This window comes from Leucoraja erinacea, chromosome 28, assembly GCF_028641065.1.
Source record: "Leucoraja erinacea ecotype New England chromosome 28, Leri_hhj_1, whole genome shotgun sequence".
NCBI lineage: Eukaryota > Metazoa > Chordata > Chondrichthyes > Rajiformes > Rajidae > Leucoraja > Leucoraja erinaceus.
In genome coordinates this window covers 12,702,950-12,720,265 of record NC_073404.1, presented here as the reverse complement: position 1 = coordinate 12,720,265, position 17,316 = coordinate 12,702,950, and the positions used below count along the sequence as shown (strand labels likewise).

Sequence of the window (17,316 nt, the reverse complement as noted above, 5' to 3'; positions counted from 1 at the left end):
ACATAGATTTGCTTTTCTGAAGGATTTTTGTCCACTGACCTTTCCCATAACTGCGCTCTTGTTCTCCCAATGCTCAACCTCTCCTCTTGCCCCGACTTCAGCCTTTCTGGTCGTGGTCAGCTTGATTTGTTACCTTTCCAAACTTTACCCTCTCTCTTGACCTTTCCCGGTCTGGACCCTATCTCGTGACCTTTCCCAGAAAGGTCGCACCCTGACCCCAACTCTCCCAACCCCCGTCGTAGACTGGTCATCTCCTGACCCCAGACCATTGCCAGACCCATCCGTCACCACTTGCTGCTGACAAGGTGCTGACCCAAAGTCAGAGTCTCAGACCCCGACACCAGGGAGAGGGGGAGGGGGAGGGGGGGGGGGGGAGAGAGGGAGAGGTGGGGGGGAGAGGAGAGAGAGTGGTGGGGGAGAGAGAGAGAGTGGTGGGGGGGAGAGAGAGTGGTGGGGGGGGAGAGAGTGGTGGGGGGGGGACAGGGAGGGTGGGAGGGGGGGGGGGAGGGTGGGGGGGGTTGAGAGAGAGGGTTGAGGGGAGAGAGGGAGAAGGGGCATGTAAGGAGAAAGCAGGGGGGGGAGACAAGGGGAAGGAGGTAATGGGGAGGTGGGGAGATGCAGAGTGAGTGTTGATGGGCCAGATGGGGAAGGGGTTTGGAGCTTTAGTGGGATCTTACTGTGCAAATCCATACATTGCTATAGCACCGACCCACAGCGCAGTAATACTGCCTCATAGTCCCCCCCACCCTCCCCCCCACCTCCCTATTCAGTACCTACTGGCTGCAGGTTGCTCCCCTGTCCCGACGCAAAGCGAGGAATCCCAGGCCGGTGTGAAAGGGAGCTGGACTCGTCACACACGTAGCCAGCTTGCAGCCTGCCATTCCAGCAGAAAACTCTCAGACAAAGCACTTTGTGAGTTTCCCAAAGCGTGTTTGGCTGTCAGGCTGCTGGGCCATTGGGCACGTTATTGCAATCCATTCTCAGACAGTCTAAGCCTTCTTTCATAGAGGGACAGACTAATCACGCAAAGCCAGTCTGGATTTAGAGCAGGGCTGCCAACATTGGGTGAGAGGTGGGAGTGAGAAATTGCGAGAGACCAGGCCCGAGGGAGCATAGCAACCAAGATGGGGGGGGAGGGGGGAGGGTGTTGGAGGGGAATTTCCCCACTCCCATTGGTACGGAGCTTTCGCATTTTTCAGCTTGAAATTGTGCAAGTTGGTCCATACTGCAGCGAGTCTTTTAACTTACACTTGAATACAATATTTATGCTTTAAATTGGATTAGCTATGAATAAGGTTAGACTAAATTACATTCCTAATTACATTCCACAGTAGAGCCAGGCTCTGGTCAACAGATGCAGCACATCAATGATCTTAGTATATTCATGTATGGAAACCAGATTATAATCAAACACTTGGCCCATGTTGACCAACCTGGGTCTCACTGCACACCTGATAATACTCCTGACCCTGACTCCAGTTGCATACCTTCTCTCATTCCTGACCCTGAGTCCAGCCTTACACCTGCCCCCCTATTCTTCTACCCTGATCATAGCTGCTTACCTGCTTAGGTTCCCAGTGCTGAACACTCCCATTGTCCCAGCTTTGACTGCACGCCTGGTAATATTCCAGACCTTGACTCTGGATGCACACTTGGCCTTGGTCCTAGCCCCTCTGCACTGACAGTATATCTGGCCCACACATAAAGCCTCATATCTGATCCCTGGACCTAACCTAATATGTTCAAATCCACAGGTGCTTATCTAATGCGGTAATCTTTTATGGGGCACTTCACGGACTAAATTTTGTATAACAAAATTTGCTACATCCCTTGGCCTCCTTGTTTTCTAACATGCTAGTTACTTTGTCAAAGAAGTCATCAATTGGTTGAACACAATTTCTCATCCATAAAATTATACTCACTCCGTTGTATAAGTATTCTGTTACCATTTCCTTCATTTTCCTAACAAACTGTCCTAAAGTCATTTTCACCCCCAATATTTTCAGTATTTTGCTGTCTTCCTCTCAGCTATAGTCCAATAACTATACACGAGGAGGTAGTTGAGGCAGGGACTATCCCAACATTTAAGAAACAGTTAGACTGATACATGGATAGGACAGGTTTGGAGGGATATGGACCAAAAGCAGGTAGTGTAGCTGGGACATGTTGGCAGGTGTGGGCAAGATGCGCTGAAGGGCCTGAAGGGCACTGTATATCACTCTATGACTACATTATACCTCCACCATGCATGAATGCTTCAACATCAAGTTGTCGAGTTTTATTGCCATATGCTCAAGTATAGAAACATAGAAAATAGGTGCAGGAATAGGCCATTCAGCCCTTCGAGACAGCAGTGCTATTCAATATGATCATGGCTGTTCATCTAAAATCAGGACCCCTTTCCTGTTTTTTTCTCCCATATCCCCTGATTTCGCTAGCCCCTAGAGTTAAATGCAACTCTCTCTTGAAAACATCCAGTGAATTGGCCTCCACTGTCTTCTGTGGCAGAGAATTCCACAGATTTACAACTCATTGGGTGAAGAAAGTTTGTCCTCATCTCAGTCCCAACTGGCCTACCCTTTATTCTTAAACTGTGACCCCTGGTTCAAGTCCACAGGTGCTTATCTAATGCGATAATCTTTTATGGGGCACTTCACGGACTAAATTTTGTATAACAAAATTTGCTACATCCCTTGGCCTCCTTGTTATCTAACATGCTAGTTACTTTGTCAAAGAAGTCATTAATTGGTTGAACACAATTTCTCATCCATAAAATTATACTCACTCAGCTGTCTAAGTATTCTGTTATAATTTCCTTCATTTTCCTAACAAATTGGCCTGAAGTCATTTTCACCCCCAATATTTTCAGTCTTTTGCTGTCTTCCTCTCAGCTATAGTCCAATAACTATATAATTAAGCAATATTATTCTATTAAATGTGATCTTGAGAGTACATAATATTTTCTGTGGTATTCATAACACAACAATGATAAAAAGATCTTTGTTTTGATTGCACCTACCAACATGCATACATTATTATATTACAGTTAATATGTACCGAGGGCAAAGTTTTGTTCCAATGTTTCCCATTCCCAATTACTTTTACATTGAAGTGAGTGAAATCCAAGTGAAGTTTAATTGGCATCAGAAAAATAAAACCTCTGGAATGGATGATATTCATTATGTGGTTGGTTGGAGTCAGTATCAGCACAATTACTATATTAAACTTTGAATCTTCAGATGTCCTGGTTCAAGCTAAAACTAAAGACAAATAATAACCTCCTAACATATTCTCCTGTAAGTATCTGTCACTCCTTTAAATTATGCCCCTTCTTTGAACAAGCTCTTAAACATCGCATCTGAATCAGTTTCCATCTGATTCCACTCCTTGAGGATGTTCATCTACGTGTTCAATTAATATAATGGGGAGGCCGAGTGATCACTGATCACTGGCCTGGTACCCGGCGAGGGAGTGGAGCAACCGAGGGGGGGGGAAAGGGGGGGGGAAGGGTGTGGGACGTGGGGGGTGGGTGATGTGGGGGGGGTCCCATGATAGGAACTTCTTGAAATTTGATGTATTAAAATCATGTTATAGTGCATTGTATGATTTCAATGTTTTTTGTTTGATGTATTTTTAAGAGGTAAGTTTTTAGGGGGTAACGTTTTTCCACACAAAGGGTGGTGGGTGTATGGAACAAGCTGCCAGAGGAGGTAGTTGAGGCAGGGACTATCCCAACATTTAAGAAACAGTTAGACTGATACATGGATAAGACAGGTTTGGAGGAATATGGGGCAAAAGCAGGTAGTGTAGCTGGGACATGTTGGCGGTGTGGGCAAGTTGCGCTGAAGGGCCTGTTTTCACACTGTATATCTCTCTAGGACTACATTATACCTCCACCATGCATGAATGCTTCAAAATCAAGTTGTCGAGTTTTATTGCCATATGATCAAAAATAGAAACATAGAAAATAGGTGCAGAAATAGGCCATTCAGCCCTTCGAGCCAGCAGTGCCATTCAATATGATCATGGCTGTTCATCTAAAATCAGGACCTCTTTCCTGTTTTTTCCCCATATCCCTTGATTTCGCTAGCCCCTAGAGCTAAATGTAACTCTCTCTTGAAAACATCCAGTGAATTGGCCTCCACTGCCTTCTGTGGCAGAGAATTCCACAGATTTACAACTCTTTGGGTGAAGAAAGTTTGTCCTCATCTCAGTCCCAACTGGCCTACCCATTATTCTTAAACTGTGACCCCTGGTTCTGAACTCCCCCAACATCGGGAACATTATTAGCAGGCAAGCAGGATGCTTTCAACAGTTTGAAGTCCACTATCTTCCACCGTTTCTACCCAGTGCTTGGTATCTACTTCCAGCAGCCACAGCGCACCGAGCCGCAGCCTGATCCATGCCAGTCACCAGGGCAAATTCGGAACAGAGACTCTCACGGCAGCAGCGCCTCCGACGGCCCGGGACTCTTGCACGGAGGCTGCTGCATGGCTGGAGCTGCAGCGAGCGGCTCGCCAGCCCGGCAAACACTTGCCAGCCCCGGCTCCCCGTCTGCATCTGCCCCCACTGCTGCTTCTGCTTCCATCTCTCCCTCAGCCCCAGCTCTCCAACATCCGCAGCCCATGCAGTTTGTATGAGCTTTGTAATTCTCGTTGATCAGTGAATTTCTCACGACAGAGCGTGGGCAATTTGTGATCAGCGTGAGAGCGTGAGAATTTGGCGAAATGCGCGAGTCTCACGCTCAATGCGAGAGCGTTGGCAGCCCTGAATTTAGAGTCACACTGCACGGAAACAGATCCTTCGGCCCATCCATGTCCAAAGTCAGGCTTCTTACCCATCTGCACTGCTCCCATTTGCCTGCATTAGGGTAATGTTATTCTTTGCCTTGTAATTAAGTGTCTCTCCAAATATCTCTTAAATGTACTAAATCCAAGTTCCTACCTCCCATGGCAGCTTGTTCCACATATCAACCACTCTACATTAAAATAAACATATACAGAACAGTACTGCACAGGAATGTGTTCTTCACCCCACAATGTCCGTCCTGAACATGATGCCTTGCTGAACTGATCCCATCTGCCTGCATGTGATCCATATCCCTCCACCTCCATGTGCTTATCCAAAAGTCTCTTAAACAGCACTGTTATATCAGCCTATTGTGGATGTCTTGATTGTAATCATGTATTGTCTTTCCGCTGACTGGTTTGCATGCAACAAAAGCTTTTCACTGTACCTCAGTACACATGACAATAAACTAAACTCAAACTCAAGGCCTTCACCACCATCTCTGGCAGTGCGTTCCTGGGCCCCCACCACCCTCTGTGTAAAAAAGAAAAACTTGCCCCGCACATCTCCATCAAACTTTCCCCCTCTCCCCAACTCTGTTCGACCCTCTGAGCTCCTCCAACATTTTGGCATCTGCTCCAGATTCCAGCATAGAGTCATAGAGTGATACAGCACGGAAACAGTCCCTTCAACTCAACGTATGGGTGGCACAGCAGCGCAGCCAGTAGAGCTGCCGCTTCCCGGCGCCAGAGACCCAACGTTCGATCCTGACCTCGGGTGCCGTCCACGTGGAGTTTGCACGTCGTCCCTGAGACCGCGTGGGTTTCCTCCACGTGCTCTGGTTTCCTCCCACATCCCAAACACGTGTGGGTTTGTAGGTTAATTGGCCTCTGTAAATTCCCCCAATTATGCAGGGAGTGGATGAGAAAGTGGGATAATATAGAACTGGTGTGAACGGATGATTGATGGTGAGCGTGGACACGGTTCAGAGGTTGGAGGAGCAGAATTAGCCCATTCGGCCCATCAAGTCTACTCCGCCATCCAATCATGGCTAATCTATCCTTCCCTCTCAACCCCATTCTCCTGCCTTCTCCCCATAACCCTTGACACCTTTATTAATCAAGAACCTATCAATCTCCACCGTAAAAATATTCCACTTTTAAAATGGTGGGTTGAAGGACCTGTTTCCTGACCTTGATTGCTCTAAACCTTTGAAACCTGTATTTGTTTGATGGTTGACTTAGTCAAATTTGTACCCACCTCGCCCACTTCCCCTGCAGCTAGTTTCATGTACGCACCACCCTCTGTGTGGATTTTTTTTTTTTTAAACTCCTTCCTCTCTCGCTTTTGAATCCTCTGCTCTTGGATCCAAAAATTTGGTTATCGCCCCCACTCTCCAGCCTTGACCATGGCAGGGAGGGAGGGAGAGAGCAGAAGAGATGCCTGGGTTATGGAGAGAAGGGGGTTGAGGGAAAGGTAGACACAAAAAGCTGGAGTAACTCAGCGGGTCAGGCAGAGCATCTCTGGAGTAACGGAATAGGTCGAGACCCTTCTTCAGATTGTGAGTCAGTGGAACGGGACACCGAGAGATATGGAAAGGTACATAGAACAAATTAATGAAAGATATGCAAAAAAAAAGGCAGATCAAAGCCAGCAACGATGATCAAGGAAAGGTGTGGAGCCCACAATGATCCATTGTTGGTGTGGGGAAGGTGATAACGAGTGATACAAACAGTGAAACTCGGCAGGATGACAGTGAAACTAGTACAAAGAACTGCAGATGCTGGTTTAAATCAAAGATAGACACAAAATGCTGGAGTAACTCAGCGGGACAGGCAGCCTCTCTGGAGAGAAGGAATGGGTTGATAACAATTTCAGGTTGATATTCTTATTCTGAAACATCACCGATTCCTTCTCTCCAGAGATGCTGCCTGCCCCGCTGAGTTACTCCAGCATTTTGAGTCTGTCCTAGTACGATGGTCTAGAGTGGATGAGATAGATCAGCCATGATTGAACGGTGGAGTAGAACCGACGGGCTGAATGGCCTAATTCTGCTTCGACAATTCATGAACTTGTGAATGTCTGAGGTTTAATCCTCAGTCAGCCGACGCTTGTTCCGTTTCTCACACCCGCCCGCTGGGTCGCAGGGCCGCGGGACGTCAAGTTTGGGGAGGGGGTAAATTCTGATCTCAGTCCCGAGCTGTGGTGGCGTTCCCCAGCTGAACCTTGCATACATACGCACCCTTCTTCCAGGGATGAGTCAGAGGCAGAGAGGTTGAGGGATTGAGTCAGAGTTCCCTGCCCCGAGGCACAAGGAACCGTGGCTGATTGCACTTCACTGGGTCAAAGATCGCCCCAGTGTTGCTGAGCTCAGCTCTTTCCAAAAAACACTGTAGTGTCGAGTCATTAGTAAACCGGCTGGGAATGATCTCTGACAAGCAGTTTACGTGGGTTTATTGACTGCCAGGGAGTGAGGAGGAAATCTCAGTCTATGTGTATATTCCACGGCCCAGCAGTTCAGCGATAAACTTTAAAGAGCAGGAGAAACTGAGCGGGTGCAGCAGCATCTATGGAGCGAAGGAAATATTTCCTTCGCTCCATAGATGCTGCTGCACCCGCTCAGTTTCTCCAGCATTTTTTTGTGTACCTTCAATTTTCCAGCATCTGCAGTTCCTTCTTAAAAAAAAAACTTGAAACAGCAGCCGAGGGCACCTCGCAACCAGCTGGAACATCTCACGCTGCCTCAGCAAGGCCGCAGCGCCAGCACAATCAAAGACCAGTCTCACCCCGGTCACTCCCACCTCTCCTCTCCTCTCCCGGGGTGGGGTGGAGAGACCCCGGGTTCGATCCCGACTACAGGTGCTGTTTCTCTACGGAGTTTGTACTTTCTCCCCGTGGGGTCTCCCCCCCCCCCCCGGTGCTCCGGTTCCCCACCCCCCACACTCCAAAGACGTACAGGTTTGTAGGTTAATTGGCTTTGGTACAAATTGTAAATTATTCCCAGTGTGTGTAGTGTATGCTAGTGTATGGGCAGTGGCGGACTGGCCAAGGTGCCAGCTTGCCCCTATGTCAAGTGGGCCCCTAATGAAGTGGGGCCCCCTTTGTCTCCTGGCAACCAATATTTTTAGACCCAGTCCGCCACTGTGTATGGGGATCGCTGGGCGGTGCAGACTCGGTGGGCCGAAGGGCCTGCTTCCAAATTAAAGAAAAAACGGAACTTTCCCATCAGGTAAGAGGTACTGGAGTTTGAAAACGCACACCTCCAGATTCAGGGGCAGTTTATTTGCAGCCTGTTGTAGGGCAACTGAACTGTCCTCTCACCAGCTAGAGTGTGGTCCTGACCTCCCATCTACCTCATTGAAGACCTTCGAACTATCTTTAGTCAGACTTTATCAGACTCCAATGTGATATCTTGCACTAAATGGCGTGTCCTTTATCCTTCATCTGTGCGCCGTGGACGACTTGGATGTAATCATGTATAGTCTTATCCTTGACTGGATAGGGCGCCAACAAAGCTGTACACTGGTTCACGTGACAATAAACTAAACTCAAGTAAAGATAAACACCAAATGCAGGATAAATGCTGGAGTAACTCAGCAGGTCAGGCAGCATGTCTGGGGGAAGGGATATGTGACGTTTCAGGTTGAGACACGTTGAGACAAGTCGCTGCTTGAGACAAGACAGTATGTTGCTCCATACAGTGGACCCCAGAGCAGGGTGGGGCAGAGTGTGGGAGGGGTGGATCAGATGGGGGAGAGAGGGGGAGGGGGGGGGGTTGTAGATGAAGAGAGGGAGTCAGGTGGGGGAGAGGGTGGGTCGGACCTCCTCGTCCACATGAACAGAGAACAGTACACCACAGCAACAGGCCCTTCGGCCCACAATGTCCGTGACGAACATGTTGCCAAATTATAGTATTCCCCTCTGCCTGAACGTGATCCATAGCTCTCCATTCACTGCATAATCCGCGTGTCTATCTAAAAGCCTCTGAAACACCACTCCCGTATCTGCCTTCACCACCCTACCTCCGCTACACCTGGTAGCATTTTCAGGCACTCACCACAAACTGTAAATCGAGAGCTTGTCCCACACAACTCCGTGCAATTTAAGTCTTTCAACCTATCCACATTAACGGTAACCGCCCGGGGAGGGGCAGTGGCAGAGGGTTTAGTAGGGAGTTGGATACAAGAGGAGGGAATGGGGTTCAGGAGGGGTGGGAAGAGTGGAGGCTTTAGGAGGGGAAGGGAGGGTAGTGAGAGAGGGGGAGTAGGGGGGCAGTTGCACAGGAGTGTGGGAGAGGATGGAGTAGGGTGTGGGAGAGGAGGGGGGATGAGGGGGTGTTGGGGCCACTCACTCACCGGGCTCCTGACACATGTACGAGTAGAAGCCCTCGGACTCGAGCATGAGCAGCAGTGATCCCCAGCCCAGCAGCACGGCGGAGAAGAACAGGTTTTCCAACACGGCGGTGCAGGCCATCCACCATCGCCGCCGGTGGGGCTGTGGCCAGTGTGGGTGCCATCGTGCCGTCTGCGATTGGGGGGGGAGGGGGGGGGTCGAGCGGGGTGGGGGCTATGGACCTGGAAGAAAGAGGGAGGCAGAACGTTAGAGGCCACTGGAGCCAGTCCCACACCAGCACTACCCCCCCCCCCCCCGACACACCCCCCCTCCCGTACCCCCCACCAGCACTCACCCCCTCTCCCCCCACCCACCCCTCCATCCTCTTCCCCCAACACCCCCTTAACTCTCCCCCCGTCCCCCAACACCCCTGACTCTCCCCCGACACGGACATTTTCCCAACCCATCTCTCCTCAACCCCTCAGGCCGTTCCCACCTCTCCATACCCTTTTCGAATCAAATTGCTTAATTAAATATATTTGGGGGGGGGGGGAGATTAAGGGATTATTATAGCTGATTATTGAAAGTCAGATCGCACGCACTGACCCTCACTGGGGACCTCACCCACCCCCACACACACACCCCCACACGATGACCCTCACCGGGCGAACGGGACACTGTGGAAAAGATTCCTATTTCCTACCCTGGCTGCTGCTCAGAGGCAGACACCCTCCGACCTGCCGGCAGGGCTGATGAGAAAGAGGAACAAGTTATGTTCTCCTACGCTTATATTGTGTCAGATTGTGCCAATCTGTCGTTCTCTGCATGTGACTCAGCGGTAAATGCTTAACTCAGCGCAGATTGCAAGAGTAATCCTCGTAAACTTTGCACAAGTTTTGCTGAACACATTGTTTTTCCTGCCTCTGGTATCTAAACTGTGGTTTAGCCGACAGTGTCGGCAGCCAATCTCCAAGTCTCCTCCGTAATAACTACAGCAAACATGTAGACTTCGGTCTCCGATAAACTGATATATATATATATATATATTTAAAATCTACTAAATCTTTATGGGATGCCCTTGCGGCATCTAATCTCTCTGGGCAACCTCCTTGGATCCAATGACCAAATGAAGGACGCAAACGTTGTTGAACAAGAACATTGTTTTTGTCAACAATATTGTTTGCTGCAGAGTTCGCCAGGAGAATGTTTATTCCCCGGTCTGGAAGGGCCGATAGCGCTTCTCCGCTGGAAGTGCCTCACAATAGCTGATAGCAACTCTGACCGTGATTCTATTTGCCTCGAATTCATCAAAAGGCACACTTTGAACCCACGAGATCGGCTCCAGCGGCCACCATTCTCTGAAGATTGGACGCAAAATGCAGGAGTAACTCAGCGGGACAGGCGGCGTCTCTGGAGAGAAGGAATGGGCGGCGTTTTGGGTCGAGACCCTTCCTTCTCAACCCGAAACGTCACCCATTCGTTCTCTCCAGATATGCCACCTGTCTCACGGAGTTACTCCAGCATTCTGTGTCTCCGGAGTAACCCAGCATGTGCAGTTCCTTCATACACCATTCTTTAAAGGTTCAATGAGACCTTCCGGTCCTCAGCCTGGGGATTGAGATCCCCATGGGGGGGGGGGGGGGGGGGGTATTGAGCAACGTTGGTTGACATGGGGAGCGATCCCTCTCACTCCCCCCATTGTGCGAAGGCCGGGAGCTCTGGATGAACAGGGCTGATGTTGGGGTTGGGACCCAGAACGTCACGACCAAGATCAGATTTAATTAACAAGGCTGGAGACTGAGGGGAGAGCTGATAGAAGAATGCAACATTACAAGAGGCGCAGATAATGTAGACAGTCAGAACATTTAACCCAGGATGGAGATGTCAAAGACTTGAGCTTTAAGATGAGAGGGGCAAAGTTTAAAGGAGATGCAGGGGACAGGTTTTTCTTCCACAGAGAGTGGTGTGGGCCTGGAAAACGTTACTAGTGATGGACGCAGATATTATAGTGATGTTTAAGAGGCTTTTAGATAGGCACATGGTTATGCAGGATCACGTGCAGTTAGAGTTTAACTGTGGGCTGAAGGGCCTGTTCCGGTGTTCTATGTTCTATCACTCCTGCAAGCTCACTGAGGATTGAGGATGTGGGGGTACAAGGGGAATATGACCTCATATGTTCACCATTAATGGTGGCCGGACACACTCTGCACAAGTTTCTCCATTACACTCAAGATCAAGGCTGGTATCTGTTTCAACCCCACTATCCTACTTTTTCTCTACGTACACTCAATTCCATTAACAATCAGTCATGTGTCGCCAATGAGTCTGTGCCTCAGCCCACCATGATGCAGATCGCCAAAGGTAGACCAAGGGTGTCTCTAAGACACAAATCTCCGCACTTCCGCGCTGCATGGCCTACCTGAGACCTTGATGTATGTTTCAATGAGACCACTCTCATTCATAGAGTGATACAGCATGGAAACAGGCCATCTGACACAACTTGCCCATACCATCAACATGTCCCATCTAAACCCGTCCCACCTGCCTGTGTTAGGCCCATATCCCTCGAAACCCATCCTATCCATGTACCTGTTTAAATGTTTCTTAAACATTGCGATAGTCCCTGCCTCAACCACCTCCCCGGCAGCTAGTTCCATGCACCCACCACCATTTGCATGAAAAAATTACTCTTCAGGTTCCTATTAAATCTTTTCCCCCCTCACCTTAAACCTATGTGTCTAATTCTCGACTCCCCTACTTTGGGCAAGAGAACCTGTGCTTCTACCCAATCTATTCCTCTCATGATTTTGTACACTAAATTCATCGAAGCTCCATGGAATAAAGGCATTGTCTACCCAATCTATCCTCACAAGGCAATAAGCATTTCACTGCACCTATGGCGTATGTGACCAATAAATAATAATCTTTGATCTTTGATCTTTGACTGGGCGGGTTCACCAGCCTGGTGAATCTCCACTGAAATCCCTCTGAGACGTTTATGTCTAATTTCAGGGAAAGGGACCATGATTGTACACCGTAGACTGTAATCTCACCAAATCCTATAATTGCTGTGAGAGATTGTTATTCTTTTATTTATTTTGTTACGCGGACCTACTTGCAACAAGTCCAACGTATCATTTGCCTCCGCAATAGTCTGCCTCACCTGTGTATTAGCTTCAGACAGCACAAGAACACCCAGCTACCTTGAAACGTTAACGTTGCCCAATCTTTTACTATTTCAGTTCCCTTTAACCACATGTTTTCCACACATTGTGTTCCGTCTGCCTTATCTTTGCAAACTCACACAGACCTTGAAACCTCCACACTTACATTTCCCCATCATCAGCCACTTTGGAAATGTTAACTTTGGCTCCCAGCCAAACCAGTGGTCTTATTGGAAGTGGACTGTGGGAGGGGAGAGACCAAAGCAGGGGCGGATTTCACTGGTTAGAACATACTGCAGCACAGCATAGAAACTAGCCCTTCAGGCCACAATGTGTGCCAAACTTAATGGCAAGTTAAACTAATCTCAGCCTGCATGTGATCCATATCCCTAGATTCCCACCATATCCATGTGCCTATCCTAAAGCCCCTTATATGCCCCAACCTTGTCTGCCTACACCACCACGTTCCGGGGGGGGGGGGGGGGGGAGGGGGGTTGATGGTGGTGGGGGGGGGGGGTTGGTGGGGGGGGGGTTGGTTGGGGGGGGGGTTGGGGGCGCAAGTGCAGTTAAGCAACTTTTCCATTCCGAGACTAGTCTGTGCCTGGAAATGAGCTGCCAGAGAAGGGGATCCAATTAGGTCTTTCAAAAGACATTTGGGCGGATATATGGATGGGAAGGGTTTATTGAGCTATAGGCAAATGGGAACTAGCCCAGAATACCAACTTGGTCGGCATGGACAAGGTGGGCTGAAGGGCCTGTTTCTGTGCTGTATTTGTTTCCTTATATATGAAGTTTTGTGAAGTGGAAGCAGTTCAGGAAAGGGTTCCCGAACTGAAGATCTTGAGAGGGTGGGTGAACAGAGGAAATGCCCCATGGTTTACCAGAATGTTGCCAGGATTGAGAGTGTATTAGCTATAAAGAGAGGTTGGACAAACTTGGGTTTGTTTTCTCTGCAGTGTCAAGGGTTGAGAGGACACTGGATAGAATTATTCAACTTTGGAGAGGTACAGATAGGGCGGACAGTCAGAGCCCCTTTTCCCCAGGGTGGAAACGTCAAAGACTAGAGGTGATAGCTTTGTGAGGGGAGCAAACATGCAGGGCAAATTAATTTTTGTTTAAACAGAGCGAGTGTTGGGTGCCTGGAAAGCACTGCCAGAGGTGGTGGTGGAAGCAGATACAATAGTGATGTTTAAGAGGCTTTTAGATTGGCACATGGATATGAAGGCGATGGAGATATATGGATCACATGCATGCTGAGGAGGTTAGTTTAACTTGGCATCATGTTTGGCATGGACATTGTGGGCCGAATGACTGGTTCCTGTGCTGTTGTGTATAGAATCAAGAACCAGGGTCACTGTTTACAGGCAAGGGGTTGCCCATTGAAGACTGGGCAGAGGTAGAGGTAGAGGTAGAGGGGGTGTGAAAGGTTAAGGGTTGGAGATGATGTGGGGTCACTATCAGATCTCACTGTGTGGAGAGCAGGCTCCAGGGGCAGCTAACCAACCTACTTGTTCACCAAGAGAGGTTGTGAGGGGGTTGGGGGGGGGGGTGGGTGGGGGGGGGGGGGGGGGGGGGGGGGGGGGGGGGGGTTGTGTGGGGGAGGTGGTTCAGAAGGAGGATGGGCAGGAGACAGGGGCAGGAGACAGATGGCGACGGAGGGGGTCAGGGGAGTGGCAGTGGTCTGTGTGTGTCTTCCCACATTGAGACCTTCCTCCCCCCATCCCCCCCCCCCCCCCCCCCCCCCCCCACCAACTCCACACCCCACACCCTCTCCTTCCCCGTCTCCCATCCCAGGAGTGAGTTCCCAAATTCCTGGTTAACTGCTTAATTTAGTGCCCCAGTCCCTGCACCCCCACCCCACTGCCCCATACACTCCTGTATCCACATGTGTCCACGCCACAGCCCAGCTCCAAACATGGTCAACACTGTCCAGCGGTGTAAAATGCGGGACTCGGCGCCAGGATAGGTTGGGGCTGACAAATTGTGGAGTGGGTCCGACAGGGTATGAGTGGCGCGGCGGGGATTTGCCGCTGGGAGGGGGGTAGATTTGCCGCTGGGAGGGGGGGGGGGCAGGGGGGGGTATTTGCCGTGGAGGGGGAGGGGGGGGGGGGGGGGGGGGGGGGGGGGGGCAGGTAGGGGGGGGGGTGGGAAGGGGGGGGGGGGGGGGCAGGTGTTGGTGGGGACGGTGGGGAGATGGTGATGCGGGGCTGTGGTTACCGAGAGGGCGCCCCCTGGGGAACGGGCTCGGCGTCAGACATATAACCCTCTCCCCGACCTGCGGGTCATATACCCCAGACCAGCTCAGGCCCGAGTGCCCCCCGGGTCCCGCACTCACTCTCTCCCCCCTGACCCTGGCACCCTCCCCCCACCCGCCGACTCCCCTCCGTCTCTCCCGCCCCGGCCCCTTAACCATTCATCTCCCCTCTCATCCTCCGTCCCTCCCTCCCCCCCCCCCTGTTGACTCTTTCACACTCACCCTCCCTCAGTCATCCCTCTCTCCCTCCACCTCCATTAGGTCTCCTCATTCCTCTCCCCGCTTAATTCCGTACTCCTTAACACCTCCCTTCCTCCCACTGACACCCATCCGATGTCCCCAATCTCCTCCCCCCTCTGAACCCCTTCATCCTCCCCCCTCTCTTCATCATTTCCTCTCTCCGCCCCTCTCTCATACCCTCCCTCCTCTCTGTCCCCCCTCCCACACCTCTCTCCCTCTCGCACCCTCCCATCCTACTCCCTCTTCCCTACTCTCTCATACTTCCTCCCTCTTCCTCCACCCCTCTCACTTCTTCTTCCTCCCTCCTTATCTCTCCATCCTCTCATTCCCTCCCAATCCCTCTCACCCCCTCATCCCCTCCCCCTCTCCTCATCCCCCTTTCATATCCTCTTCATCCCACCACCGTATCTACCCATCCTCTCACTCCCTCTCTCCCCACCACGACTTACTCTCTACCCGGTTTTTCTCTCCGCCGCACAGCCTGTAAACACTGCAGGCAGACAACCCCCCCCGGCCCCGCCAATGCCCCACTGTCACCGCACCATCTCTCCGCAGTGACTGCCGGCAGCGCCCGGGAGGGGCAGCGCCTGGACCCGCTCACCTGCGGCGTGGGCCGGGCAGCGCGGTCAATCTCCTCTCCTCTCCTCTTCTCCTCCTTCCTTCCTCTCCTCCTTCCTTCCTTCCCCCACTCTCTCGCTCTCTTTCCTCTTCTCTCCTGCCCCCCCCCCCCTCTCGCCGGCTCTTTTCTCTGTCTGTTCTCCCCCTTGCCTCTCTGCTATTTATTTCTCACTGCTCCACGTTCCTCACCGCCCACCCGGCCTTCATTGGCCGTCGCTACCAACCCCGGCCAATTGCAGGGACGTTAGCGACAAACTGCGGCCAATCCGCAGAGCGAAGCGCGGAAAAACAACCTGAAAGGGGCGTGGAGCGAGGATAGAGGGAATGAGAGAAATAGGAAAAGGAGCGAGAATGCAGAGAGAGAGAGAAAAAGAGGGGAGGGGGGGGGGGATTGAGGGAGGGATGGGGAGATGGTTGGTGCAATAGAGAGAAGGTGGCAATGGAGAGATGTGCAGAGCCATGGAGAGATACGGCAAAAAAAACAGGCCCTTCAGTCCATCCAGTCTATGCTGACCATCAATCCCGCCATAATACTGTCCCTGACCACCACACGAGGGGCTTTTACAGCAGCCATTGGGTGTCACAGTGTCGCAGCGGATAGAGCTGCTGCCACACAGCGCCAGAGACCCTGGTTCGATCCTGACCTCGGGTGCTGTCTGTGTGGAGTTTGCACGTTCTCCCTGTGACCGCATACGTTTCATAAGTGATAGATACAGGATTGGGCCATTCGGCCCATCAAGTCTACTCTGCCATTCAATCATAGCTGATCTATCTCTCCCTCCTAACCCCATTCTCCTGCCTTCTCCTCATAACCCCTGACACCCGGGTTTCTTCAGGGTGCTCTGCTATCTTCCCATATCCCATAGACGTGCGGGTTCGTAGATCAAATGGCCTCTGTAAATTGCCCCTAGTGTGTAAGGAGTGGATGAGAAAGTAGAATAATGTTGAACTGGTGTCTGAATAGGATGATCGATGGTTGGGGTAGACTCAGTGGGCTGAAGGGCCTGTTTCAACGCTGTAAAGCGATGGCTGCGGGGGAACAAACAACAGAAATAACACTGGGGAAAAAACTAAGTTAATCCATAAGTATTTCTGCACAATTGCCCTCGACACTGACCTTTGAACAACCCCTGGCACTGACCCCTGGCACTGACCCCTGGCACTGACCCCTGGCACTGGCCCCTGGCACTGACCTCTGGCACTGGCCCCTGGCACTGGCCCCTGGCACTGCTACTTGTCGGTGATCCCTTGAAAGTTGAGTTCTGTCACTAACCTCAACACTGATCCTGACCCCTGGTGAAGGGTCAGAGAGTGGACAAATGCACAACCAGATTGCGGGATCTATGTTGGATTTGGCCGTGATCCCTGTGTGACCCGACACCCTCACTGGGACCCAACACAGTCGACACGCCCACAGATCCAGCACCTGGTCATGCAAGGAGGGGACGCTGAAGACCACCCTCTCAGTTCATGAAACAGTGGCTGATCTGCAACCTCAGCCCTGTGACCACCAGCTTCAAGAACATCTGCTTCCTTGCAATCATTAGACTCTTGAACATTGCACAACACTAACCTCAACTTTGGACTTCCTTTGGTTGCACTAGGAACATTGATTTGCACTAGTGTCCTGGTTATTCAATTATTAAATATTAATTCATTATATATTATCAGTGTGCATTGTGCTTACAGGCCTGTTATGCTGCTGTAATTGAGAGTTGATACATATGAACTTTTACGCATTTGGCTCTTGCCGTCCCATGGTGACCCCTGACATTGAGTCTCGACACCCCCTCATTCACCAACCCCTGCCTTAAAGATATCCAAACCACCCTCATTACCCTCCGAGGAAGAGACTCAAAACTATCTGAGATAAAATATATCACTGTATCTGCCATAACACAAAGTGCTGGAGGAACTCAG

General features: G+C 50.7%; 1 protein-coding gene across 1 annotated transcript in view; it reads right to left on the bottom strand.

The window, feature by feature from the left end:
* The window catches only part of LOC129710614 (large neutral amino acids transporter small subunit 4-like), a 29,217-nt gene extending 13,721 nt beyond the window's left edge, over positions 1–15,496 (bottom strand). The window contains 3 exon segments of the mRNA XM_055657752.1: positions 9,144–9,279; positions 9,281–9,362; positions 15,380–15,496. Coding sequence (XP_055513727.1) covers positions 9,144–9,279; positions 9,281–9,304 — 160 coding nt within the window. The 5' untranslated portion in view covers positions 9,305–9,362; positions 15,380–15,496.
* Between the last annotated feature and the right edge of the window lie 1,820 nt (positions 15,497–17,316).